The sequence below is a fragment of the Vidua macroura genome, chromosome 16 (genome assembly GCF_024509145.1).
Source record: "Vidua macroura isolate BioBank_ID:100142 chromosome 16, ASM2450914v1, whole genome shotgun sequence".
Taxonomy (NCBI): Eukaryota; Metazoa; Chordata; class Aves; order Passeriformes; family Viduidae; genus Vidua; species Vidua macroura.
In genome coordinates, this window is record NC_071586.1 from 2296755 (window position 1) to 2310754 (window position 14000).

The 14000-nt window shown below is 46.8% G+C and overlaps 1 protein-coding gene across 6 annotated transcripts in view; it reads right to left on the reverse strand.

Annotated features, from left to right (window-relative positions):
• DNAAF8 (dynein axonemal assembly factor 8) overlaps nt 1–14000 on the reverse strand; it is a 103585-nt gene that overhangs the window by 56710 nt on the left and 32875 nt on the right. For all 6 annotated transcript variants that reach the window (XM_053992513.1, XM_053992510.1, XM_053992514.1 and 3 more), the window contains 2 exons: nt 9557–9751; nt 965–1081 (listed from right to left, as the gene is read on the reverse strand). In XM_053992513.1, the coding sequence (XP_053848488.1) occupies nt 965–1081; nt 9557–9751 (312 nt within the window). The remainder of the gene's footprint in view (nt 1–964; nt 1082–9556; nt 9752–14000) is intronic.

The window sequence follows — 14000 nt, forward strand, 5'->3', positions numbered from 1 at the left end:
GGGCAGGCCCTGGCACAGGGTGCCCAAAGCAGCTGTGGCTGCCCCTGGATCCCTGGCAGTGCCCAAGGCCAGGCTGGATGGGGCTTGGAGCAAGGTGGGACAGTGGAAGATGTCCCTGGACTTTGCAAAACTCCAGGGCAGATATCAGGGTGAGCTGCTGCCTGTTGAGAGTGGATCATTGAGCCCTGCTTTGGAAATCAGCCTTGCTGCCTAACCAGCTATGAAAATGTGGCTGTTCCACCCTGGCAGTGTCCAAGGCCAGGCTGGATGGGGCTTGGACCAGCTGGGGACAGTGGAGGTGTCCCTGCCCAGTGGACTGGCATGGCACTGGTGGCTTTGAGGTCCCTCCAACCCAAAGCAGTGCATGGCTTTGTGACCTTGGGCCGATCCCCATTACTGCTGCTGGCCCTGCTCTGCTCTTCTCAATAACAACTCATTTCACATGGGTGAGGTCCTGAACATTTTGTGCTGCACTCCTAACCAAGAGCTAATTGAAATCACTTTAACCTTCTCTTCTCCTGGGGTAGAATCAGTACAAATGCTCCCTACTTGTTCATACAACACACACAGTTACTCAAGATCAGGCAGTATCAGAACCTTCAGAAATTTCTTGGAATGTTTCTGAGCCCAAGTTTAATCAAAGTTGTGCTGTTTACTGACTTACAGTCAAGTGGTTTCAGGTTATCAAAATTTTGTCTACTCTTACAGATTTGCACCTGGTTGGTAGCAATTTCTCCAACCTACACATTTCAAAGTTTAATCTTCTGTGGCTCAGAGCAATCAGCACATCAATACTGATGACACAAAATACTCAGCTGATATATTTAGGTCTGAGTGAAAAATACTTCAAGATCAGTATTGTATCAAAGCTCTAGATTGAAATATCCCAGGGCACTTAATTGTCTCTCAGTGTCCCCCCTGAGCCCCCAGGTGAGGAAGGAGGGGGTTGTTTGTTGTTCTTTACCTCGGTGTCTGTGTCTCTGCAAGCCTCCATGGAACTGCTGTCAGGGAAGTGTTTGTCATCACTCTCAACTGTCTGCCAGTAAAATCCCTTTGGCACTGCAAACGCTTTCTCCACAGCCTGAAATGCACAAAGGACAGCTCTCACTTCCACGTTATCTTGGTTCCTTAAAATAAAGCAGAAAAATCAGGATCTTCTGGCCACAGAGCGCACAAGGATGCAGCTGGTGGATTAAACTCAGCCCAGTGTTGTTAATTTATGTAATTTGCTTTCTTGCAACTATTCCAGTAGCTCCATTTAAGTGATATCCCAAGAATATGAATCTGCAACTGCTGCCCAAGAGCCTGAGCATTCCCAGGGTCCAACCCAGTGACTCCCCAACATGCAGAGCACCCACAGACATCACCAGGAGCTGCATCCATCAGCTGAGACCTCAATTCTCCACGACTGTGCTGAGCACTCAGCAGAAAAGGCCTTTGTGAAAGCAATGCTCTAATTAACCAATCAAATGGAAGGGTAGGGAAGGGACTGCATGAACTTCTACATGCCTGTAGCCAAAATAGCACATTTCTCCTGTGCTCATGTCACCACAAGTGACACATATCTGTTAGTCTCATCGTGCCACATCCTCATGGATAGGCAAAAAAATGGCATTTAGGCCACAGCTCCACACAAGCACAGCATTTCCCAGGCTCAGCACCTTATTTTGTTTCTCATCCATCTTCTGGGCAGCCAAGCAAGCAACTTGTACAAGTGCAAGGGTAAGGATGTGTCACTCAGGAGAGGAGAATGTGCTGTGACTGCACGCTCTGTAAGCGAGGCCACAGTCCAGGGACAAAGGCAACCCTTGAAAGTCACGTTTGTCAGCTTCTGGTTTGAACATTCCAGAAATACAGATGCATTTAGGCAGAGTTCACAGTGGGCAGGAATCATTCCAAGGATGAAGGAAAAAAAATAGTCACTTTTAAAACACAGGCTCAGGTGTAGCTCAAAGAGGCTTCACTACTTTTAAAGGCTCTACTTTGATTTACAGCAGGTGTTAATTTGTCCTCAGCTTATGTGGACTGACCTTTTCAAAAACAGAAAAAGAAATTAATTTTCAACATGGTCTCATCAGGACTTTTATGATGGAAAGAAAAGGGGCTAACCCTGCATGGAGAAGCAGGGTTAATGCATCCACTCTGCATTATGAGCTCCATATAATGCTGTTTAATTGTGTAATCACCTGAGAGATTTCGGGTGTGCTGCTTGGCAAATGATAGGCACTTCAGAGCATTCCACAAACGCTTCAAAGTAACAACCAAAAAATGAAATTCATTTGAATATTAAAGCCCCTCTGACAACTGCCTTTCCACTTCAGTAACCTTTTGTGTTGTCTCCTCCCTCTATTTCCTGTGTTTCATGAGATATTTGCCTGAAATCAGAAGTGGGGATTTCACTTCTCACCCTGTTTCAGTCAAATCAACTGCACCAAACCAAGGGCTTTGGCATCTCCCAGTGGATCTGTCCATTCTGTCCTGCAATCCATCAATCCCCAGCCTCCACTGCTGATAGGACACTTGGTTGCTGTGGAAAATACCATCAGAGGAAAAGTAGATTTAAGGAAAGGGATCTTCCCCATTCCCAGTGCATGATGGCAGCTCCTATCTGCAGCAGTGGCACAGTGCAATGAGCCCAGACAAGTCCTACAAAGTGGGAATGCAGCAAAAATCCCAGTTTCCTATTTCTTCCAGCTGTTCCTTGAACAAACCTCCTGTCTGTGAATGTTCCAGAAGGAAAAGAAGGGACAAATGTGCTCAAACCAGCACCAGCCTCTATTTCCATAGAAACCTTCAGGATGATCATCCAGCTCCAGGGCACAGGGTGGAAAATCCAAGGGGAGAATACAAGGGGATTCTAGGGTGGAAATCCAGGCTGGAAAACCCAAGGAAAATCCAGGGTGGAAAATCCAAGGGGATTCCAGGGTGGAAATCCAGGCTGGAAAATCCAAGGAAAATCCAGGGTGGAAATCCAGGCTGGAAAATCCAAGGGGAGCACCTTGGTGTAAGTTGTGGATTCATGGGGATCCCAGGATGCTGCTCCAAGGCCACAACAAGGGTGTGGCCACACGTGGGAAGCAAGGCCTGTGGGAATTGTTCCTGTCATCTGTCACATCTGTTTTCCAACAGCCAACCTGAATGGGAGTTCACAAACCAACAGAAAACAGAGCTTGAAAAGTCTTATTTCTCCCAGAAAATCCTTCTCCTCATGAATTAGAAAATAGAGAGGTGGCTGCAGGATGAGCACCCTGCTTTGTCCAGCCTGGCTATAATGTCCCAGTGGAGAGCTCCTGACACAGCCTTCCTGTGCCACCAACAGGAAAGAACAGGCAGAAAGTCACTTTCCTTGTGATTTAGGAGAGAATTACATGGAGCCAGTTGTTCTAATACTGAGCTGAGCCCTTTTGGACACAAAAAGAGAGAGGGACCCCCTGCAGGCAGCTGCAGGAGCCTTCTCCTACTGAAAGAACTTGGACACTATTTCTGTTTATGATACTTCAGTGCCACTTTTAATGTTTCACAAGAGGGTAGGTGTGAGAATTTCACCTCAGGGCTGGTTCCTGTCACTCCTCTAACATCACAGCAGCTGTAAATCCTTTCCCAAGCCTGTGGAAGCATCAGCTCTGAGTGCTGACCTGTTCCTGGTGGGAGGAGAGGAGATTCCCTAAACCTTCAAAAGGGTGAAGAAGCAGCCCAGCTTTTGATCCCTACCTGAAAACCCTGAAAACACCTCTGCAGTGAGGCTCTGAGCCCTGTACCAACCTCCCATCTCCTGGGAAAAGCCTTCTCCCAGGGAGGAAGGTTCCCTGCACTCAGCCAGCAGCAGCTGCACAGCCCCAGGGATACTGTGACTTCTGCTGTGACAGGTTTCAAAGCCCAGACTCATGAACCATAACCATCCCCATGTGTGTCTCCAGGGCTTCTTGCAGCACTGACATCCTCTCCATCCACACTGCCATGATCAGGATGAGCAGGGAGGGAGGGCACATCCATAAACTCCTGGGTTTAGTCATTACTTTTTGCCAATTTATCCTTGTTTGGTTTGGGTGACAAATTCCAGCTTCTGTCACCTTAAGACACTGGAAAAGAGCACTTTGTGCCACAGCTAGGATTGAACACACACCAGTTTTTCCAAAAGCATTTAAAAGAAACCCCAAGCTCCTGCTTTGTTTCAGATAATATTACCCAGATGAAGGCAGACAGTTCTGGGAAGGAAACTCACAGGAGAGCAAAAACGTGCTGTAAAATCCTGGGCAGAAAGAAGAATAAGCACATTTCAGAGGAGACTGGAGCTGCAGCAAAGCCTTGAATATTTCACTGTCACACAGAAATATGACCAAGCTCGTGATCACCTCTTTATGTTTACAGTATTTTCTGTTCCCATCTCTGACAACAAAGGAAGAGCTTTTGCTGTCAGGTGATCTGAGAGAGTCTTCTGAGTAAAGCAAGGAGTCTTCCAGGCTGTGCCCAGTCCCAGCAGGAAAACAGAAACTGCAGGAAGCATCCCCATGTACTCCACAATCTCATCTCACACACACAAGGCAAAGATCTGCTCAGCCATTATCTCTGTGAGACAGCACCAAACCCCTTGGAGAAGGATGCTGCACTTGCAGTCCCTGCAGAGCCAGGTGGGAGTTCTGTGCTGAGGTGACCTGTCCCTGCCAGCCCTGCTGAGCACATCAGGGGCAGCAGAGAAAGCACTTCTCGCTCTCTCTCACTCAGCAAGGCTCATGTCTGATGGGATTCACCAAGTCCTGCCCCTGAATGAGGCAGCACCACTCTCAAACTCTCTCCTCTCCCCGCTGCCCTGTGCAGGAGCACAGTTTTCCTGGTAGAATCCAGATGAACACAATGCTGAGTGTGTTCCCTGCACATCTTCCCTCCCCACTGTGCATGTTCCCTTCAGATTGCTACAGAATTTAGTACAGGAAAGTGGAGGCACCACAGGAAGAGCCCAGGCAGCAAAAAGTCTGGGAGAGAGAGGGCTCATCAAAGAAGACATGCAGTTCTGGTGACTGTTTCAGGCAGTTTGAAATGGATCTCACATCCCCTTGTTCCCCTTCTGGACTGGGAAAGGGAGATCTTAAACCACAGAAGACAGAATGAGAGAGTAGCTCCCAGCCTTTGTGCCCACCAGCACTAATGGCAAAGCACAGTAGCTCAAGAGCTCTTTAAAGCTGCTCTTGTCAGGAATAATGAGTGATGGACACAATCTAAATGTGAGCTGTCAAATTTTAGGAAGAATGGAAACCTCAAATGTTTTATTCCTCTCCAAGCTGTGCCTTCATCTTTGTGCCAGCTCTGGTAGACATCAGTGTAGTCCTTCCTCCTTCTAAAGGTTAGGGGTTTTATTTACAAATGCCAGTGGCTGCCTGAACTCCTGGCTCCATGAAAATAAATGCCAGACTCTAGCAGGACTCAGCCAGGGCCAAGATGTCACCTTCTGCCTCCTGAAGATATGGCCATGCAGCCATTCTGGGCTGCAGCTATGGATTATTTTCCATAAATGTAAATAGATGAAGTCTCAGAACAAACATTCCTCCCCCAGACAAGCCTTATCCATGTGGAATCTCCAGCCAGATGTGCTCTCACCCAAGCTGCTGGTACAACATGAGCTGGCTGCACAGCACACCCAGGCTGCCAGCCAGGCAAGACCTGAGCCTTTTCACTAGTTCAGATAAAGACAAGCCACAGGCAAGATTTGAAAGCAAAGGGCAGAATGAACCTGACCTTTTGAAGCTCCTGCTTTACAGCTTCAGCCTGGATGTCCCAGAGCTATGGTTGGCACTGCCAAAGCTGCAGGACTAATCCTGCCACGTCTGCTTTGGGTGAGCCCATGTGGAGGAGCTGTCCTGGGTGTTTTATCCCTCCCCAATGCCCAGTTCAGCTGCTCAACCATCAGATCTTTCAAGCTTTGGAGGAGGAAAGCACAGCCCTGAACTGAAGCTGGGAGCTCACAGCAATGTGGGGCTCAGGTCTGGCAGCTGAGCAAATTGTGCTGCTCTCCAGGGGGCTCAGGCAGCATCTCCATCCCAAAACATGGCCCAGCTTGGGTGCTGCTCACACAGCATGAAATGAGAAAGAACACATGGGGCAATAACCCCAAATCAAACCATAACTGCCCCCAGCACAGGCACTGAACCACAGCAAAGCCCAGTTCTCGTAGTTTGGGATGTGTGAAAGGCAGAGCCCACACAGCCACAGGCCTGCAGAGTTGGGTGAAAGGCTGATGTGGCAATGAGCAGCAGTTCCCTGAGCACGCCTCCCTCAGCACTGAAATGAAAAGAAGTTACAGCAAAAGACAGTGGAAGTTGCTGAAGGCAACTCAGCAGGGCCAAGGCCACGGTGCTTGTCAATGAAATAATGTCACAGCACTCAGAGCCTGAACTCAGAGAGCTCAGTGTTCTCACTGAGCCCATCTGAAACAGACTCACAGACCTGAAAGATCCTCTGCAAGTGCCTCCCACTCCCTCTTCAGAGGCTGCACACGGAGCTTGGGAATCTCAGCTCTAAATCTGTGCCTCAAGTGCACAGAGCAACAAGTGCTGCATCTGGGGCTGCTTTCCACAGAGATTTCAAATTTCAGCAGCAGTGTCAAGCCATGTAGCCAACATGGTTAATTCAGAATTTGAAATAAAGTATGCAATTTTCAAAGCTTCTATGTGTGAGAGCTCCTATGGCAACACAGTTAACATCAACTCCAGCAGGGAAAGCCCAAAAATCTGAAATTCTACATGAAAGAACTGCTCTACTTTCTGCCAGCCCCCTGCCACACATCAGCCTTGCTGTTAGGTCAGCCTGTGCTGCCAGGCATTTTCAGCAGGCCTGGGTTACAATACTGGGGCAAATTCAGCTCCCAGTTCTGGGATTCTTATCTACAATTAACCAGAAAAAAAAGATAAAAATTAAAAAATGCAGCTTTGCTTAAGCAAAAAGTAAGGAGGAAACTTTGTGTAGACCTGTCCTTAATCACTGCTATTTGAAAAACCCTTACAAACTTTGTGTCAGAGCAGGGAAGCTACTAAAGGAGCAACATGAGGGGAACTGATCACCAGGAGGTGCAACAAAATCAGTTTTCTGGAAATTAAAGTAAAAAATCTCCTTCACCTTGACTTAGGGATGTCAGTGGACAGAGGAGGAAGGATGGAGGTTCCCCTTCCTCCTTAAAAGTTCCCTGGAAATGCAGCTATGCCCTGACTCCTCTGTCCTGGCAGGCACCTGCACAGGTTGGGAGTTCAAGGAGATGCTCTGGAAGGTGACCATCAAAGGCTGCACCTTTTAGGCAAATGTCCCAATGTCCAGAAAAACTGAGGAAGAGGAAAATAATTCCAGCATGGACCAAACAGGCTGAGGGAAAGCAGCATCAACACTTGCTCTGTGTGTGTTGTCTGTATCCCAAAGGGGAATGTTTGCATCCTGAGGCTTAGCAGCAGAAGTACTTTTATTTTATGCTAAAATGAAGAAATCCTCTTTCTGCTGACAGGGCCCTTGCAGTTAACAGCTTCCACAGGGATGTTGTCACTCCCAACCCAAGCTGGGCTTTAATGACTGCATTGTGAGCTGCTGCTCCTATCAGGAATGAATTGCTGCAGGTTAATAGGCTCGTTGCACAGCACTCATAAAAATGCCTCCAAAAACCAGCACAGGCAAAGCAATCTGTTTGAGGTCCAGAACAGGCAGAAAATCCAGCAGACAAATTGACTGAAAACAAGACATTGGCTCATGCACTAACAGACAAAAAGCATAAAGGTTATTACAATTACTGCTGGCAATTGCTCCCCAGATCACACACAGAGCTGCTCAGTACACAACAGCTTCCCTCTCCCTCCATTTCTACCCTTTTTTTTTCCACCATCCTGCCAGGGTTTCTCTCTCAGATGCTGATCTACCTGGAGCAAAAGCAGGGATTCACTGCATGCTCCTCCAACACGTGGGCACAGGTTCTTTGGGCTGCTTAGTTTTGTACACACTGCCTCAAAACAAATCCAAATGTACAAAAAGCAAAGCATGGATCACTGGCCTTGTACCAAACCTTCAGACCAAAGAAGTTAAAAGAAGATGATACTGAGTTTTCTATGCAGCACTTTTTGGTTGCATTTTAATGACACTTGGGAACATTCTCAGTTGGTAGCACTTTGCAAAGCTCCAGGGCAGATATCAGGGTGAGCTGCTGCCTGCTGAGAGAGTGGCTCATTGAGCCCTGCTTTGGAAATCAGCCTTGCTGCCCAACCAGCTATGAAAATGTGGCTGTTCCACCCTGGCAGTGTCCAAGGCCAGGCTGGATGGGGCTTGGAGCAGCCTGGGACAGTGGGAAGTGTCCCTGCCCATGGCAGAGCTGGAACAGGTTGGGCTTTAAGGTCCCTTCCAACCCAAACCATGCTGTGATTCCATAACTCTGTGAAAAAGCCACAACACACAGTGGTCTCAGCCTCACTCAGGCCTGGGGGGCACAGAGCTCTTGAACTTGGGAAGAGAATATGGTTTTTTAATTGACATCATGTTTTCCATGGCATCAAGGCAAAGATCCACCCCCAGAAAGCGCCTGCTATCTTACTGTTCAATTCCTAATGATTTATAATTCCTCTAATAAGGGATTTGCATAAAAGCCCTGGCTGTTTTCAATGATGCCTTATTTTATGCCTTAAAAGCATAGAGCAGATTTATCTTTTACAAGTACGTCAGACTCTTTATGGCTCTTGCTTCTGCTTGAAAGCCACAGTGACTGCAAATCAACAACACTAAGCCTCCTTTTCCTGCACACAAGTGGGATAAACCTTTAGGCAAATTGCTAAGTGCACAGCTAAACCCCTAAGCTTTCATGCCATTGATTCTCACAGAGTCATAGTAATCCCCAAATCTGGTTGAAATGGCAGAAAAGTTCTCATGCTACATAATTTTCAAAATTAAAACTTCATTGTGAACAAGAATTGCAGGCTTTGCCATTCCCTGGAATTGTGTGTCAAGGGTTTTGTTCGTCTAAAAATATTGGGAAAAGACCACAATTGTCCAAAGGCTGGTGCTGCTGTGGGAAAGAAATAAACAAAACATTCCCTCAAAAGGTATAGAAATCAGTTTGAAAACCCACTTTAAGTATTTACACCAAGGTAGGAAAGGCTGGTAAAGGCCTAAAAGCAGCATTGGATGCCTCAAGGAATAAATTCCCCCAATTAGTATAAGGAATTCTTGTAACATTTCATTCGGTGGAATATTTGTTATGGAGCACTTGCTAATCTGACAGAAGTGAAAGGTTAATTATTATTCTGCTTCTAGACAGCAGTGAGTGCTCCTGCAGACATTTCCAGGCAGGCAAGAGATTGGAAGCACTTGATTTGGAGAGGTGCTGTGTCCTTGTAGCTCACACACTTCCCTGGAAATCCACAGATATTAAAATCACAGAACTGAATCACAGAATATTCTAATATTAGAAGCATTTGTGTTCAAATTCTGTTTAAATCCTCTGCTAAAGCAAATGAGAATATCTGTTAACACTGGAAAAACAACTTTTACTGGACTTGATCAAAAAATAACCAGAAGTCCAAGCATTTGTGTATAGTACCTGAGGGTCAGGATTAACAGCAGTGATGCTACTGAGCAGGACAGAGGGAATTGCAGGAAGAAGTGGGCACAGCTGGTTTTGGAAATGACTGGCCAGTTCACCTCTCCACCAAATAAGATCTGGAAGCCATGTAGAGGTCAGAAATGCAGAAATCTTCTGGTAAAAGCTGGATTTTCCCTGGAGATGTTCTGCAGTCTGCAAAGAGACAGTGTTAAAAAGCTTTGGTGATGGTTTCAGAAACCCAGTCTGTACCTTGCACCTTCAGCAGCTCCTCCTCTATCCACAGCCATCCCAGACCCCAGTTCCACACAGCTGCCCTCAGATTCTCCAAACCAACCCCTGGTGTGACACCCTGCACCCTCATGCCATCCATCAGCTCACAAACCCTGCTCCAAAGCAGATCCCACCACACTCAGAGGGGGAGAAAAGCCCAGAAACAGGACCATCAACCAGCCCAATACAATGAAATATTAACTTCCAAAGACTTTCTTAGGGATAGAAATGAAAACAGTTGTTAGTGCCTGTGGAAACCCAGGGCACCAGGAACATTTCTCTGTCTGCTCTGGTGTGTCCTGACCCCCAGGGGAGCACTGACTTTGACCTTCATTCATGGGGAAAACTTCCAAAGCCTCAAGGTAAACTAGAAACCACAAAAGTGTGAAATAGATTGTGGATAATAGCGTAGTGTGTCACATGGGTGAGAAATTCAGGTTTTAGGACTTTTAGTATGTTATAGATGGGTTCAAGATGGAGGATATAGGGTGTTGTCTTGAGTTCTTCTTCCTTCTTCTTCTTGGGTTTAGGTGGTATCTTGTAATTGGGCAGAAAAAATCCCCACCATTCTGGTTTTTTCTTTAAGATTTAGGCTAATATTAATACTGATACATTAATATTGAATTCTGCACTGCTAAACAACAGTTTTCCATCATTTAACCTCCCCTCTAAGCCTCATTATTCTTCAGGTTGATTCTTAATTAGCAGGACTTTCAGAGAATAAAACCAGTGACCTCAAGGAGACCTAATTAGAAATTAACAGACTCAACAACTGTGCAGAGCATCTTCTCTCTACCAGTTACTCAGAGGGAAGCGAAGGAACTGGTGCAGCCTCACCTCAGATCTGGGGCAGTTGTGGGTGCCACAATATCAGAAGGATCTGAAGCTGTTGGGGAGTGCCCAAAGGAGGGACATGGGCATGGGGAAGGGTCTGAGGAGCAGCTGAGGGCACTTGGATTGTTCAGCTGGAGAAGGAGACTGAGGGCAGAGCTCAGGGGGGGCTGCAGCTCCTCCCGAGGGGCAGCTCCAGTCTCTGGGACAGGGACAGGGAATGGCTGGAGCTGGGCCAGCGCAGGGTCAGGCTGGATTTTGGGAAAGGTTCTTCCCCCAGAGGGTGCTGGGCACTGCCCAGGCTCCCCAGGGAATGGGCACAGCCCTGAGGCTGCCAGAGCTCCAGGAGTGCTTGGACAATGATCTCAGGGATGCCCAGGGTGGGATTGTTGGGGTGTCTGTGCAGGGCCAGGGGCTGCCCTGGATGATCCCTGGGGGTCCCTCCCCACTCAGGATATTCCATCACTCTGTGATTACTGCAGCTGAAAAGTGAAGCTCAAGGAAGAAAACCCCAAATCAAAGGACAGAGACTGGGAGCTCCTCTGAGCCTCCAGAGAATGAAGTGATGGAGGGGCAGAGAGGAGCCCCAGAGCTGCACACAGAGCCAGTGGGATAACAGGGAATGCCCGGCAGATTCCTACAGAGCAGAGGCTGTAGAAATCTAATTCCCATGTACAAATCTAATTCCCATCAGACATGGGACTGCAGCCTGTCTCTCAGCACACAGAGATTACAGGAGGTGTTTTGGCTTTTTTTCTGACAAGAAAACAAGACCAGACAGGGATGTTAAAAACTGCCTCACTTCTAGCAGCTGTTTGGAGGAGGACAGAAATAAAATCACCTTAAACTACCCCCCAGAAAAATTGATAAAAATGAGAGGGAACATAGCAGAACCACTGGATATAGGAATAGATGCCATCCCAGTTGAATAAGCCAAAAGACTTCTTGATGTGTAAAGAACAGGAGCTTTTGCCTGGAGAAGCCACTATTATAATTCTATTTATAACTATTAGACCTTGGGGCAGAGAATCAGAATGTGATAAAAATAATAAAAGATACACAGATGACAGTGAAGTGGCCAGTAATTTAAAAAATTGATGGCTCAGAGCCCCCTTCTGGGGCTGGAAATGGACTCTGGGCTCTCCACATTAGTATTAAAATATCATTTGTCATCATAGTTAACATTTACAGATACCTGGTCTTTTTTGCATAATCCAAAAAAAAAGTAACTTAAGGTCTCCCTAAATTCTTATAGCAAACAGATGCAACAAATGCACCAATCATATTTTAAAGGCAAGCCCTGAAAAGTGTCTTTTTGTGCCCACAGGAGACAACTGGAACAAGAACCAGTAAGTGCCCCAACAGGATTTTTTCAATTCAGCCACTGAAAACTTGCCCATTGACAGGACAGTGAGAGAGTGAGGGCTGCAGTGTGAAGAATAAATTCCACATTTCTCTCCACAGCAGCTGAAGCTGCCCAAGGGCAGGATCAGGGAGAGACTTGCTGTCATTTTCCTTGTCTCTGCTGGGGCTGACATCCCAACTTGTGTTGTTCCTCCCAGCTCTGATCTCTGCAGCAGCTCTGCAAATGCCCCAGGAGAGAAAGATTGACACAAGTCAGTGTTACCACAAAGAGCCTCTAATGAGGGACAGGAAACCTAAGTCCTGCTTGGAAGTGCTTCCCCAACCCCTGAAATGTCACTGCTGTGCAATGGAGCTGAGCTCAGAAGTTTTTATGATCAGGGTGGGCAGGCCCTGGCACAGGGTGCCCAGAGCAGCTGTGGCTGCCCCTGGATCCCTGGCAGTGTCCTGGACAGGGCTTGGAGCAGCCTGGGATAGTTGGATTAGGCTAGTTCACAATGTGAACTGGCAGCTTCCAAATTAATATATTTTTTAAAAGACTTTTACCATGAATGCATTCCCACAAGAGCTACTAATACTTTACAACAAAGACAAGACTTTCTAATTATAGACAATGACAGTAATAGAATTCTTAGACTTTCAGTTTTTCCAACTATCATCTCAGCAAATTGTAATGAAGAGCTGATGATTTTAGCTCTTACTTACAATGCTCCAATGGTAATTCAACCAAAACCAACAATAGCTATTGCTATTGCATCACCAATGAATATAAATAAGCAAGTTGTATACTGAGAAATGCCTTTTAAGAGTTTTAGCCCAGTGCCTAACGTCCTTTAGATAAAATGTACTTTAAGAATTCTCTACAAATTAATTTCTCACATTAGGTGTCCCATCTTCTTGCAGGGATTTGGACTTGAATGGCCCCTTCCAATCCAAACCACTCTGTGATTCCATGAGAAGGACTGGGAAAACTGCACAGTTTGTTCCACCAGGTTGTGATTTAACCCTTCCCAGCTCCAACCAAACACTCAGGGCAGCCTGAGCCCACAGCTCCAGAAGTTCATTCAGTTCTGTAACCCTGAGGAAATATTTTGAGCATAATCAGTGCTCAATAATTTTGGTGCTTTGGCCAAGCCCTCAGCTGGAACCAGCAGAGAGCAGGTCAGGCTCTGCCCCTCCATCCACTTTGCTCCGCAGAGGAAACACCTTGAATTCAGCTGCCTTGGGCAGGAGCCAACACCAAATCCTTGTCCAGTCCAGCAGAGCCTGGTCTCATCAGCCTCTGCCCAGGGCTGCTCAATCACTAGTGGAAAAGCTGCTCATTGTTTTGGGCTGGGCTTTTTTGGTAGTGTTTTAATCATGACATTTGGTGCCAGCATCCATTATTTATTTTCATGTGCACTGGAGCCACAGCTGTGAAACTCCAGGTTTTGTGATACAACATGAGAAATTCAATCTTTGCTGCTCCCAGGCAGCAGCTGCAAGTGAAGGGGATGATGAAGTGTGTTTTAAAAACATGTTCACACATCCTGATCCATTTAGGCTCCCCATGGTGTGGCCAGCAGGTCTAGTACAGAAACCTGGGGATGAAGCAGGCAAAACCAGAGTAGAAAATCCACTATCAGCTCACTGAAGCTGCTTTGAGCCACCTGAGAGGAACTCAGCAGCCTCAGCAGAGCACAGGGCAGCACCTCAAAGGTTCCTCAGCCACAGGACAGTTACTCAAGCAAGTGGCTCTCAGAAGATCTGGGAGACACAGGGATTGTTGTTCCCCACATCCACCTGGCCACACTGCCCAGCAAGAGTCACCCACACTGCTCAGGTAAAACAGGTATTGACACCAGGCAAGAGTGGCAATACTACCTAAAAAACTGTCTCCAAAAAAGAAAAGAGGTACAAGATGCTTCAGCCTGTATCAAATCAGCTCTGAGAAGGACAGAACCAACACAGCAGAGCCCAGAGCTGCAATTTCAGAGCT